This window comes from Chrysemys picta, chromosome 3 (genome assembly GCF_011386835.1).
Source record: "Chrysemys picta bellii isolate R12L10 chromosome 3, ASM1138683v2, whole genome shotgun sequence".
Lineage (NCBI taxonomy): Eukaryota > Metazoa > Chordata > Testudines > Emydidae > Chrysemys > Chrysemys picta.
In genome coordinates, this window is record NC_088793.1 from 19,251,695 (window position 1) to 19,266,272 (window position 14,578).

The following is a 14,578-nucleotide window of genomic DNA, read 5'->3' on the forward strand; positions in this document are numbered from 1 at the left end:
AGGGTTACCATATTTTGTGCCTCCAAAAGGAGGACACTCCACGGGGCCCTGGCCCTGGCCCCGCCCCCAGCCCCGCCCCCTCCCCCTCCCCAACTCCGCCCCCTCCCCAAAGTCTCCGCCCCCTCCCCTGCTTCCTGCGAACATTTAATTCGCGGGAAGCCTGGGCAGGTAAGGGGGGGTGTGGGGGGAGGAGGTGCGGCCCAGGCTGGCCCCCCCGGCGGCGCCAGCCTGGGTCGGCTCGGGCCCTGGGGTGCCGGCCCTGGCCCCCGGCCGACCACCCCCGGCCCGCCCAGCACTGCCGGCCCCCGGCGGCCCAGCGCACCCCCCCGGCTCCCGGCCCCGGCGGCCCAGCGCACCCCCCCGGCTCCCGGCCCCGGCGGCCCAGCGCACCCCCCCGGCTCCCGGCCCCGGCGGCCCAGCGCACCCCTCCGGCGGCCCGGCTCCCGGCCCGACCCCCCGGCTCCCGGCCCCGCGGCCCAGCGCACCCCCCCGGCGGCCCGGCTCCCGGCCCGACCCCCCGGCTCCCGGCCCCGCGGCCCAGCGCACCCCCCCGGCGGCCCGGCTCCCGGCCCGACCTCCCGGCCCCGCGGCCCAGCGCACCCCTCCGGCGGCCCGGCTCCCGGCCCCGCGGCCCAGCGCACCCCCTCGGCGGCCCGACCCCGCGGCCCCGGCCCGGCACTGCGCCCCTGGACCCCGGCCCGGCACCGCGCGCCCGGCCCCGCAACCCCGGCCCAGCCCTCCCTCCCGATTTTCCCGGACATGCCCGGCTTTTGGGGATTTCCCCCCGGACGGGGATTTGAGCCCCCAAAAGCCGGACATGTCCGGGAAAATCCGGACGTATGGTAACCCTAGAGTCCACGACTCCTTACAGCTGCCTGCGTGGCTCTTACCGTGGCCGGGCTGCAGCTCTGAGGCCCCCGTGTCCAGCCAGAGCTGGGCCGTGGGGAGCCAGCTTGGAGCTGCGGACCCTCCTCTTGCCCCAGGTGGCCGGGGAGCCCAGGGGGTGGGGACATGGGTCGGGGGCTGCTCTCAGCCCCCACTCCCTGCACTCCAGGCAGGTGGAGGGTCTGCCGCGGTTCCCCACAGCTGCCCGGGCTCCATGCTGTCATGGCTGGGGGTGGGGCCTCGGAGAGGACAGAAAGAGGGTGGGGTCTGCTCTGGCAAAAAGTGGACGGGCCAGGTCCATCCACTTTCAAAAAGTGGGAGGGCTATAGCCCCCTGGCCCTGCCCAGTTCTGGTGGTGGGAAGCAGGAGGGAGTCTGGGGGTGGAGTGTGGGTGGGGCCACGCAGACAGTTTGGGTAGGCTGAACCTTCCCCTGCCTTTGATACCCACGACCCATGAGTCAGGGGTATGGCTTTTTACACCCCTCACCTACATAGCTATCCCGATATAACTTTGCCATGTAGGCCAGGCTTTAGAATGCATCCCTAGTCTACAACTCTCTTTTACATGGAAACAAGAACCACCTTATCAACTGGATTTAATGGAGGTTGTCTCCCTCTGCCACAATACCACTCGGCTAGTCTATATATTGGTTTTGGCCCTTATATTTCATGTGGAAGGGCTTGGGGAGTGTAAGGACTGAGTGTGTGTCCAGCCTTTGTGCTGGGGTTCCACATGGGAGGCAGGTTTTTTACAGTCTCTCCCAGCTTTTATACCTGCAGAAGGGCTGCTCTAGCCTTAGGTGAGGACTTGAGGATTTCCGTATGTCTGGTGATGAATAAAATGATCTGAAGGAATGGAACCTTAACCATTTATAAAGCCAGGTTATTTCAGGCAATATGACCACATATTTCCTTCCTGTAGGCTGTATACGATATCTGGAAATAGAGAGCCAACAGCAATGAACGAAACCCACCTGGAGGTGTGACGGCATATGGACAGGCGTATGGAAACATGCTGACAATCCTTTTCTTCTCAGTTTCTTCCTTTGCAAATTAGGTAAAATACATTGGCAGATTTATTTTAGTATTTCTTTTCCCCTCTAACCTACTACCATGTAATTTTTCACCCTAACTGGAGTATCAACATTAGAGCTGGGCAAATAGAAGAAGAAAATACAGAGAATATTCATTTGAATTAAAACTGTGAATTCACTTTGGCTGGATTCAAAACCCTTTTTATTTATTTTTCTGTGCACGTACTATGAGTGACTCTTTTCTACATGGAAAGTGAAAGTCTCATGAGTACTCATGCTATGCATTTGTAAGGCTATCTTGAAATCGCTTGATTTCCCTCTTCCTCTTTATCAGCGTTATCCAATCCAAGGAGCAGAAATTAATCATGCACCACAAAGAGCCAAAATTGAAGTGCGGTGTTTGCCAATAGCTCCTCTGGTTGAAATGCATTTGCAAATGAAATCTTGAATCATGAACAAATTTGTAAAGAGAAGCAAAGTCTATTCCTGGAAAATCCACAAATAAGAAAAGGGGTTAAATTGGTCCAGTAATTTATTGGTACAATAGTTTGCCCATCTCTAAGCACTAGAAATGCTGGGCGAAAATGCTGGGCGATGTGATAGAAATGCTGATAACCAGCAGAAGGTCAAATGTATAAAACAGATATTCCATGCCCACTGCGCACACAAACACACATACACACTCTCTCTCTCACCGCTCTTATACCCATCCCTTATGATGTTGGTTTTATATATACAATGGCAAAGCTCTCTCCTGACCTTAACTATAAACCCACACACACAGCTTCCATAATAATTATTTACAGTTTGGTTCAGACAGCACCTTCCGCTTCTTTTCTGGATTGACCATTGAAATGTAGGCACCATTACACAGACAGACACTAAAGGTAAATATTTGACATTTGTATATTATTTCATCAAGAAAACCTTATTAAAATGCAAAATAAATTAATTTCAAATGAAAGCAGCTTTCATATTTAATATAAAATCTCAAGAGTGTGGTTATTCCTAAAATAATTCTACGAGTCAAAAATTTCCCCTAAACCAATCCTTGAAGGAAAGGCAACATTTAAGAGAGAAGTTCAGCTAATAGCCTGTTTGAGACGAGTTGTTACACCCAGAAGACATGTGGTGCTTTTATCATATTGTCATTCCACAGCTGCACTATAAACAGTTCTCACTGAATCGATTGATTTTCAGACAAGGGACTGAAAAGTGTATGTTGTAGATCCCGGGCTGGGAATGAGGGAGAATATAGTTTCCCCCTTTCAACATAGTTAAGTAAGGAAATGAGTTGAGTAAGTCCTGGAAGGGAAGCTGGGATTTTTCCTCCCCAATAATTTCAGTGTTACCAACACTGCAATTTGCACAGTGCAACCTACTGAGGGCCAAATCCGGCTTCCATTGCAAGGTGCAGGTATTTGGCGATGAAACAATTCTGCAGCTCTTAATCAGTCCTTAGTCAGGCTAAATTTCCACTCATGTCCATGGATGTTTAGCCTAACTAAGGACTGAGAGCTGCAGATTGTGGTCCTACAAATGGAGATTTGTTATATCAGAGTTCATGATAGTAGTAAGAGTTACCAGGATTCTGGCCAAATTCCAGCGAGGATGGGTTCATGGTTCCTGCCTACATTTCTCCTTCAATTTCAAACTTTTCTTCTTCATCTCTTGCCCTGAACAATTAGCTGTGTTACTATATATTGTTAAACAGTTGTTGTGTCATCCCAGAAGTGGCTGCATTTCAGGTGGTAAGTGAAGCATGTTCTAGATAGGGATATTTTCCTGACTTAAGCATTACATCTAATTTAAATACAGGTAACTTATGTAAACCCCAATAAGGCCTTGTAGATCTCATCCAATTAATAGATTTTAAGGCACGATGGAACTATTAGATCATCTAGTCTATTACAGGCCATGGTATTTCATGAGCACAACAATTTGTGTTGGGCTAAAGCACATCTTCCAGAAAGGCATCCGGTCTTGATCTGAAGATGACAAGAGATGGGGACTCCACCACTTCACTTGCTTGCTTGTTCCAATGGTTGATCATGCTCACCGTTAAAAATAAAATTCATATTTCACAAGGACAGTGTATGAAAATCTTATAAAACTTCCTCATAAGATCCACACTTGTGATTGTTGTAAACCTGGCTGAGGCCCAAATATTTGAGTCAAATTACTGAAAAAAATAAAAGTAAGTCAGCATGAATGAGTGTGAAATATGATTCTGAAAGATCTTTTTATGGTATTTTCAGTAATTCAGTGTCTTAGCTATGTTAAGGAACTTCTTGGTTTTATGCATAAACATTAACACAAATGCTGAATAAATATTATAAATGATATTATATATTCACATATCTCATTATATGCCTTATATGCACACTCAGATTAAACTGTCCTGATTCAAAGTGATGTCAGGTAAAGTCATGAAAACTTAAACTTATTTCCAATGCCTCCTGGATAAAGAAAATTATTGAATTCCAGTCCTAAACAGGATAGCATTATCCTTTAATATTTACCTATCTTGGCCACCACAGTTGGCTCAGTGAGATCTAGCCCTGCTATCTATTTCAAGGTTACAGTTCAGCTTGCAGATGGCAAAGTCACACAGGCCATATGGATGTGAAGACTTTTTGATTAGCTTGTCATGTAGACATAGACAATGGAGAAAATGGAACCCAAACATAAAGCTGTAAGCAGGGCCGGCTCCAGGCACCAGCCTACCAAGCATGTGCTTGGGGCGGCACCTGGAGGGGGGGCGGAGCTCAGGGTTGTGTTTTTTTTGTTTTTTGTTTTAAACATACTGGGGCTGTTGGGGCGCCCGGCGGCGCTCTGGCCGGCCAGGGAGAGCGGGGCCGTGGCCAGGCTCGCCGCCCCCCCTGCCGCGCTCCCCGCCTGGGGGCGGGGGGCAGCGGGAGGCTTTTTTGCCTGGGGCGGCAAAAAAGCCAGAGCCAGCCCTGGCTGTAAGTGCCTCCTGTACGGATTTCAAAGGCTACTGAAAGGTTAGAAGAGGGGACAAGCTCATTCTGATGGATAGGCTTGGAAGGATTAGCTTTTAATCCATAAACGTTGATTTCATCGTACCCACATAAACTGACGAAAAAAATGTTTCCATAGGTAACATTTACAGATAGGCAAAGTAAGAAAAATGCTGCTTGAGAATTTATTAGTGTTTGATTTAAGGATATTGACTTTGTACATTTTGACATGTGATGCTGACAATTTGTGTTTTAACAGTTATAACTCTTTAACTTTTTGAATCTCAATATATATTGTCATTAAACAATTCCTGTCTGAACCCTGTACTTCCTGGTCCTGTCCCTAATTTCCCACAACTGTGCACATTTAAATTGATAAAAATAGAAAAAAATGCTTAAAACCCATCATTTTGTACATCAGTGAAAATGTAAAATGATAAAAAGGCTTAACAATAAACACCAATATTATCTGTCAAAATAATAAAAAAATAAAAATTGAATTCTGCCAAGGTTTCTGATATAGCAAGAGATACCAGGGCTGGCAGAAGATTAAACAGAAACTTTTATGGTATCCAAAAAATTGAAGAAAGACATGCACTGAAATGTAAAAAGTTAACAGTATCCCCAGCCTTTGAAGAGTTCGAAAAGTGTCTGCTCATGCAATGTAAGCAGAATTGAAGCAAAGGTTCCCGTCCTGGGTGGAAGGAGCATGAGGGCCCTTTTTGCTTTGTCGGTTTAGATAGTACAGGTCCTTGATGCCTTTGATTCTGTTTCTGACTTCTGACACTCTCCCTCCCCTCTACCTTCGAACTTGCAAGTGTAGTCAGAATTGACCCAACCATTTTGATCTGGTTTGGTTTTACACTCAAGAGGCAAATTCGTACCAGCTGAGAATCTTCTCCAACACAGTGGAAAACCAGGCTTCCTGAATTCAGTGGAATTACTTTTGATTTACAATGGTGTGATTAGAGACTTCCCCATTGCATGTAGTTCTGGTCCCCATGGTTTAGCAAAGATATTGGGAGGGAAAGATGCTACAGTAGAAGCAATGGAGGCTCTGAGGAGAAGCTGATACGGTTAAGTTGAAGTAGTCTAGCATAGAGATGGCTAGGAGTGAATTTTTCAGTCTATAAGTAGTTTCAAGGTGATAATGTCAATGAAGGCAGGGAATTATTCACAGTTTCAGAAGATGGTAGAATGAAAAACAAACAAACAAATCCTGAAGCTAAAGAAGGAAAAGTTGAGGGTAAACAGTCTCAGCTCAAGAGCACTTGAGCAATGGAACAGGCTCCCAAGTGAAGCCGTTGGGGCACAGATATTGTGTGGATATTCCAGAACAGATTAGATAAGCCTAGGGTGACCAGACGTCCCGATTTTATCGGGACCGTCCCGATATTTCCTTGTTTGTCCCGCGTCCCGACCGACATGCGGTCGGGACAACCGGACAAACAAGGAAATGCCCCGAGCCTCGAGCCCGGAAGTGCTCGCGCCCCCCCCCTGCCCCGACTCCGCCCCCTCCTCCCCCGATTGGCTCCCTCCCCGAATCCCCGCCTCTTCCCCGGGCTCACCATTCCCCCTCCCTCCACAAGCGCTGGAGGGAGGCCCGGGAGACGCAGGGGAAGCGCAGGGCCGGGGTGAGTAACAGTCCGGCCTGGCGCAGTGCAGGCAGGACTCAGTTGGGTGGTTGGGAGAGGAGGGGGGCGACCCGCGGGGCCAGGCGACGGGGGAGGAAGCGGCCATGGCGCTCGGCGGCTCTGGCGCCCCCGAACCCCCCGAGCCGGGGCCTGCAGCAGCGCGTACGCTGGGCCCAGCCCCTGGCTAGGCACGTCTGGGCTGCCCAGCTGGTGCTATCCCGCGGCGGCCCCGGGGTGGAGGCATCGGCCGCCCAGCCCCGTTCGTTCCCCTGCGGGACGGGGGGGCTGGGGCCTGCTGCCCCCACTCCGGGGCCGCCGCGGGATAGCACCAGCTGGGCAGCAGCCCAGACGCTGGCCAGGGGCTGGGCGCAGCGTGCACGCTGCTGGGTCCCCACAGCAGGCCCCGGCTCGGGGGGTTCGGGGGCGCCAGAGCCGCAGCCGCGGAGCGCCATGGCCGCTTCCTCCCCCGCGGCAGTGGGAGCTGCAGCAGCGGCTGCTCCCGAGTCCCGCTGCCCGGGGGGGAGAACAACCGCCGCCTGGCCCCGCGGGCCGCCCCCCTCCTCTCCTTACCACCCGACTGAGTCCTGCCTGCTCGGGACCAGGCCGGACTCTTACTCACCCCGGCCCCGCGCTTCCCCTGAGTCTCCCGGGCCTCCCTCCAGCACTTGCGGAGGAAGTTTTTTTTTTTTTTTTTTTTTGGCCCCGCCCCCTGCCACGCCCCCCCACGTCACCCCCCCCGCGACGCCCCCCCCCCCCCCCCGCGTCCCGATATTTTTCTTTGGTGATCTGGTCACCCTAGATAAGCCACCAGTGGTGTCTTTATTATAAGGAGAGTCAGTAGTGACCCCTGTGTATAGGTGGCTATATTGCATGCAGTGAAGTCGTCTTCTTGTGAACTTGCGTGCAGTGAAACTCCATTTATAGTGAAGTGGAGTGAAGGTTAGAGGTTGCTGCAATGTACTGAGGTGTGCCTGTTCAGTTAGGGTTCACTCTGCTTAGAGTTACTTTTCTGTGAAAGAAATGGTTTCTCTAAATAAAGTTCCACAGATTGCATACAGGATATTTATTGGCAGTGCCAAATATGCAACAGGTGTAGTTCAGCCTGAGATGAAATATTGCAATTTATGATATAACCCTTACTTTGAAATGTGACAAAAATATGTTCTCTGCCTGATACTTATCTTTACTTCTTGTGAAGTTATTATTAATATTACTTATTATTTGTGTTGCCACCTAAGAACCCTAGTCATGGACCAGGATCCCACTGTGATAGGCACTGTACAAACAGAACAAAAAGACAGTCCCAAATAAAGAGATATCCTAGCTCCTAGAAGTGGAAAGGACCTTGAAAGGTCATCAAGTCCAGCCCCCTGCCTTCACTAGCAGGACCAAGTACTGATTTTGCCCCAGATCCCTAAGTGGCCTCCTCAAGGATTGAACTCCCAACCTTGGGTTTAGCAGGCCAATGCTCAAACCACTGAACTATCCCTTCTGGTCCCAAAGAGTTTACAATCCAAGTATAAGACTAGAGACAACAAATGGCTACAGACAGACGGGGGAGTACAGCCAAATAATGAGACAATACTTTTGTTATTTCACAGCTCTGGATACACTTAAATATTTTGGGGGAGGTGGTGACAAAATAGGTAGACAAAGGGTTTTTGATGACAGCCCTATTTTCCCCCCACCTTCCCCCCCAATATGTGCCTGAGTGAGATAGGACAAAGCTCCCCAACATCAGTGAAAAATAGCCCCATCTGACATTGATCCCTAAACTCAACATGTTTAAACCAGAGCATTTTCAACAATGCCAGTGACCTGTTGAGAGTACAATTGTATATGTACAGCATATTATGTTTAGAAACCACTAGACTCATGTATATTATAATTGAAGGGGAAAATAAATGGTAGAAAATGACATGCATATATATAAAACAACTACTAGGAGCTTGTGGTTATACATTTTGATATTTTAGCTATATAAAATATATTTTAGATATATATTTCTAAGAAAGCAGAATTTAGTAATATAGGAAATGTACCATGACTTTAGGTGAATAATAAGTGAAATCCAAATCTCATTACAAAACTTAACTATATATGCTGTATATAGAATCACTCCTAGTGCTAGAGGCTCCACTGTAAGCTATTCAGAAAGTAATTTAAATATAGTTTTACATTGATAATGTTTCCATATTTATTTATTAATTGATTTAGTTTGGCAGACGGGTTTGTAGTTACAGAATGAAGTAGGTAGTGGCACACTTGTCAGTGTGGAGTTCAATGTCATGCCATTATCCTACCTTGAGTGCATCAGAGCCCAAACTCACAGAGATGAGAGTTAACTTCCCTCTTTGCTCCATTTAGTGGAACAAGTTCTTTGCTGGTGTATATGGATACAGCTCCATTGAAGTCTGTGGTGCTTCACCCATTTATGCCAGCAGAGAATTCAGCTGGCCCTGCATTCGCACATTAAGGGTGAAATCCTGATCTCATTGAAATCAATGGGAGTTTTGTCATTGATATCAGGATTTCACCCTGAAAAACCTGAAACAAAGGAGCATGGTTTTTGTGATGGTTCCTTGCCATTGTGTGGTTTGTGTTCCTCTTGTTTTGCTTTAACAGTGAAATCCACCCAAATCCACAGAGTCAGTGCGAGGCCCTTTTTGCCACTTACATCCCACACTAGTCTTTACTGCAAGGCTGAAGATGGGCTTAAGCACTGTGACTTGATGCTACAAATGTATTCACATCTCAGAACTTGGTTACACCACAATCTTCGCCTAACCTAGCTCTAAACATGGGGCTGGGCCTGCCAACATTAAGTGCGGGCTCATGAAGTGGTTCCTACTGTGAGGGGGTTCCATTGACATTGTGGGAAATGCTAAACCTAGCCATAAGGGCAGTCTGCAGGCAGGAGTGGGTCCTAAATTCAATTTTTTTAATATTCCTTGGACCTTGGCCAGATGAAAGACATGATTTGGATCTCACTTACGGGGGTTTACCCTGGTGTAACTCTGTAACTTCAACGATTTGCAAAAAATAAGTGGGAATAGAATCACAGTCTGACCAACATCCAGTCTTTATACAAGTTGAAACAATTAGCCCAATTTTTATTAATTTATTCTGCTTTGATTAAGTTGACCAGTTCAAAACCACCTTAAACCCATTGGAACTAGCCTGCTGGATTCCTACCCAGCATGAGGGAATTCTTCAATAACACAAGGCTTCCAAAGCAACTCCTATGCTACTTCCTCCCAGCCCCCTTGGCCTAAGGGCATGGCCAGGGAAAAGGTGACAAGCTATACAAGTATCGGAGAAGCATAAACTAGTTTGAAGCTGCCTGTGTCCACCACCCACGTCTGGTGCCAAGTGCAGCTTGGCCACACCTGAGAATCTGAACCAGCTATAAACTGAGTTATAACCAGGTTCCCACACATGGCTTTATTAATGTAACAAGGGTCGTCCATGTTTGCTTCTTGTCACAAGGAGACCCCATCGACTGGAAGGCATGGGATGCATTGCCCTAGGGATGGGGGTTCCACGACCACCACTCCCAAGAGGAGAGATGGGTGGTGGTGGTCAGGGACTCCCTCCTAAGGGGGGCAGAGTCATCCATCTGTCGTCCAGACTGGGAAACTCAAGAAGTGTGCTGCTTGCCTGGAGCTAGAATTCAGGATATGATGGAGTGTCTGTCGAGACAGATCAAGCTCTCAGACCACTACCCCTTCCTACTTCTCCACGTGGGCACCAATGATACTGCCAAGAATGACCTGGAGCGGGTCACCACAGACTACATGGCTCTGGGAAGAAGGATAAAGGAGTTTGAGGCGCAAGTTGTGTTCTCGTCCATCCTCCCTGTGCAAGGAAAAGGCCCAGGTAGGGACCATCAAATTGTGGAGGTAAATGTGTGGTTGCTCAGGTGGTGTCAGAGAGAGGGCTTTGGATTCTTCAACCATGGGATGTTGTTCCAGGAAGAAGGATTGCTAGGAAGAGATAGGATCCACCTAATGAAGAGAGGGAAGAACATCTTCGCAGTCAGGCTTGCTAACCTAGTGAGGAGGGCTTTAAACTAGGTTCGCCAGAGGATGGAGACCTAAGACCTGAGGTAAGTGGGGAAGTGAGATACCAGGAGGAAACACAAGGAGAGTGCAACAAAGCTGGGAAACAAGCAGGAAGAATTGGAAGTCATGGCACAGTCAAGGAACTATGATGTGATTGGAATAACAAAGACTTGGTGGGGTAACTCACATGACTGGAACACTGTCATAGATGGGTATGCTCAGGAAGGACAGGTGGAGGAGTTGCACTGTATGCAAGAGAGCAGTATGATTGCTCAGAGCTTCAGTATGAAACTGGAGAAAAGCCTGTTGAGAGTCTTTGGGTTAAGTTTAGAGGCAAGAGCAACAAGGCTGATGTCATGGTGGGCATCTGCTATAGACCACCGGACCAGGAGTATGAGGTAAACGAGGCTTTCTTCAGACAAGTAACAGAAGTTTCCAGATCACAGGCCCTGGTTCTCATGGGGGACTTCAAACTCCCTGGCATCTGCTGGGAGAGCAATACAGCAGTGCACAGACAATCCAGGAAGTTTTTGGAGAGTGTTGGGGACAACGTCCTGGTGCAAGTGCTGGAGGAACCAACTAGGGGCCGTGCTCCTTTTGACCTGCTGCTCACAAACAGGGAAGAATTGGTAGGGGAAGTAGAAGGGGTTGGCAACCTGGGCAGCAGTGACCATGAGGTGGTCGAATTCAGGATCCTGACAAAAGGAAGAAAGGAGAACAGCAGTAAACGGACCCTGGAGTTCAGAAAAGCAGACTTTGACTCCCTCAGGGAACTTATGGGCAGGATCCCCTGGGAGGCTAATATGAGGGGGAAAGGAGTCCAGGAGAGCTGCCTGTATTTGAAAGAAGCCTTATTGAGAGAGCAGGAAGAAACCTGGAGTTGCAGCTAGCAAGGGATGTGAAGGGTAACAAGAAGGGTTTCTACAGGTATGTTAGCAACAAGAAGAAGGTCAGGGAAAGTGTGGGACCCTTACTGAATGGGGGGGCAACCTAGTGACAGATGATGTGGAAAAAGCTGAAGTACTCAATGTTTTTTTTTTTGCCTCGGTCTTCACAGACAAGGTCAGCTCCCAGACTGCTGTACTGGGCAGCACAGCATGGGGATGAGGTGAGCAACACTCAGCAGTGAAAGAACAGGAAAGAAAGGTTTCTATATTTAGAAAAGCTGGACATGCAAAAGCACATGGGGTCGGATGCAATGCATCCAAGGATGCTGAGGGAGTTGGCAGATGTGATTGCAGAGCCATTGGCCATTCTTTTTGAAAACTCATGGCGACTGGGGGAGGTCCCAGACTACTGGAAAAAGGCTAATGTAGTGCCCATCTTTAAAAAAGGGAAGAAGGAGAATCTGGGGAACTACAGACCGGTCAGCCTCAGCTCGGTCCTGGGAAAAATCATGGAGCAGATCCTCAAGGAATCTATTTTGAAGCATTTGGAGGACAGGAAGGTGATCAGGAACAGTCAGCATTGATTCACCAAGGGCAAGTCATGCCTGACCAACCTGATTGCCTTCTATGATGAGCTAACTGGATCTGTGGATATGAGGAAAGCGGTGGATGTGATAAACCTTGACTTTAGCAAAGCTTTTGATACGGTCTCCCACAGTATTTTTGCCAGCAAGTTAAAAAAGCATGGATTGGATGAATGGACTATAAGGTGGATAGAAAGCTGGCTAGATCATCAGGCTCAACGAGTAGTGATCAATGGCTCCATGTCTAGTTGGCAGCTAGTATCAAGCCGAGTGCCCCAGTGGTCGGTCCTGGGGCCAGTTTTGTTCAATATCTTCATTAATGATCTAGATGATGGGATGGATTGCACCCTCAGCAAGTTCACGGATGACACTAAGCTGTGGGGAGAGGTAGATACGCTGGAGGGTAGGGATAGGGTCCAGAGTGACCTAGACAAATTGGAGGATTGAGCCAAAAGAAATCTGATGATGTTCAACAAGGACAAGTGCAGAGTACTGTACTAAGGACGGAAGAATCCCACGCACCGCGACAGGCTGGGAACAGACTGGCTAAGCAGCAGTTCTGCAGAAAAAGACCTGGGGGTTACAGTGGACGAGAATCTGGATATGAGTCAGCAGTGTGCCCTTGTTGCCAAAAGGCTAATGGCATATTGGGCTGCATTAGTAGAAGCGTTGCCAGCTGATTGAGGGAAGTGATCATTCCCCTCTATTAGGCACTGGTGAGGCCACATCTGGAGTATTGCATCCAATTTTGGGTCCCCCTCTTCAGAAAGGATGTGGACAAATTGAGAGAGTTCAGCAGAGGGCAATGAAAATGATTAGGGGGCTGGAGCCACATGATTTATGAGGAGAGGCTGAGGGAACTGGGCTTATTTAATCTGCAGAAGAGTGAGGGGGGATTTGATAGCTGCTTTCAACTACCTGAAGGGGGTGGGGGTTCCAAAGAGGACGGGGCTAGGCTGTTCTCAGTGGTGGCAGATGACAGATCAGGAAGCAATGGTCTTAAATTGCAATGTGGGAGGTCTAGGTTGGATATTAGGAAAGACTATTTCACTAGGCTGGTGGTGAAGTACTGGAATGGGTTACCTAGGGAGGTGGTGAAATCTCCATCCTTAGAGGTTTTTAAGGCTCGTCTTGACAAAGCCCTGGCTGGGATGATTTAGTTGGTGTTGGTGCTGCTTTGAGTAGGGGGTTGGACTAGATGACCTCCTGAGGTCTCTTCCAACCCTAATATTCTATGATTCTATGGTTCTAAATAAGTTTTCCACCACAGCAGCTCCATCAGCTTATGTGGAGTTGCATCTAACTTATACCAATACAACTTGGAATAGAATCAGACTCTGCTTTCATTATGCCAACCTAATGGTATAATGAAAGAAGACTGGTCCTGGTTCTTTACTCGCCTACATGTCATAAATCAGGAGTAACTTCGCCAATGTCAATGGAACGACCTTGTAAAAATGTGATGGAAGTAAGAAGAAGCTTCCATAAATGTTTGCCATCAGTGTACATAATACAAGAGATGGCTGATGTATTGTCACATTTTGAAGGGCTAGTTTTCATGGGCTTACTGTTTTAGGTAACAATTAAATGACACACAAACATTTAGAAGTGAGAAGTGGTCACATCATATCCAGCTGAGAGCTGACGTTGAGTGGAATGCATTCAACATTCTACCCAGCCATTGGCAGACAGCTGACGAATGATGAAGGGCTTGTTACTATTGTTATGCAGTAATTTATACTTTTCTTCATGTTTTGCTTCATTATAATTTTTTTAGGCATTTAACCTTTTCAAGTTGGCCACTCTTTGCTGAAACGTCAGTGTTAAAGTGCCGGTGTAAGCAAGTAACATTTAATGCTGCCTACAGCTGTAAGGCATTAAATCATATAAAATATTTACCAAATATTTATTACTACACTTTATAATATAATATAAGATCAAAATAATGGGGGAAATATGAACAAGACTATCAATGCTCCTGAGGTTTCATAAACTGCTACAACTATATAATTAATAGTAACCCATCAATTATTATCTACTGTATATATTTAAAATGCTATATATGCCAGTGAAACTTCTTGGAATTATAATCAACAGAGTAAAATAGAATTTATGGGATGCACTTGTAAATACCATCCACATTATTTCTCAAGTGATGTTGCAGATTGACTCTGTTAGCAATATATAGAAATACGTTGTGTAGCAATATAAAACCCTGTGCATTGCCTGCCATTATAACTGTGGTTTTTGTCATTGCATTGGAACAACAGGTCATTTATTTTCACCTGCTTTCTCTCTAAACACATACAATCTAGACCAACAGACTCACTGGTAGACTTTGTTTTTCATTCCACAGTTATGTTATTGGAGTGTGGTTTTAAATAAAAAAAAATGGCACCACATTGTTGCAAGTTGTTTCATTTCTGCGTTACGCTTGCATGCTTCAGACTAAAAGAAGCAGCAATATGAGGTTTTATCTCAGGCATAGATAGGAATATAGAGCCTGATC

The 14,578-nt window shown here is 47.4% G+C and overlaps 1 protein-coding gene across 1 annotated transcript in view; it reads left to right on the plus strand.

Annotated features, from left to right (window-relative positions):
* Positions 1-2,867, plus strand: part of OPN5 (opsin 5) — a 46,959-nt gene extending 44,092 nt beyond the window's left edge. The window contains exon 7 of the mRNA XM_005297358.4: positions 1,808-2,867. Coding sequence (XP_005297415.2) covers positions 1,808-1,871 — 64 coding nt within the window. The 3' untranslated portion in view covers positions 1,872-2,867. The remainder of the gene's footprint in view (positions 1-1,807) is intronic.
* Positions 2,868-14,578: the final 11,711 nt, after the last annotated feature.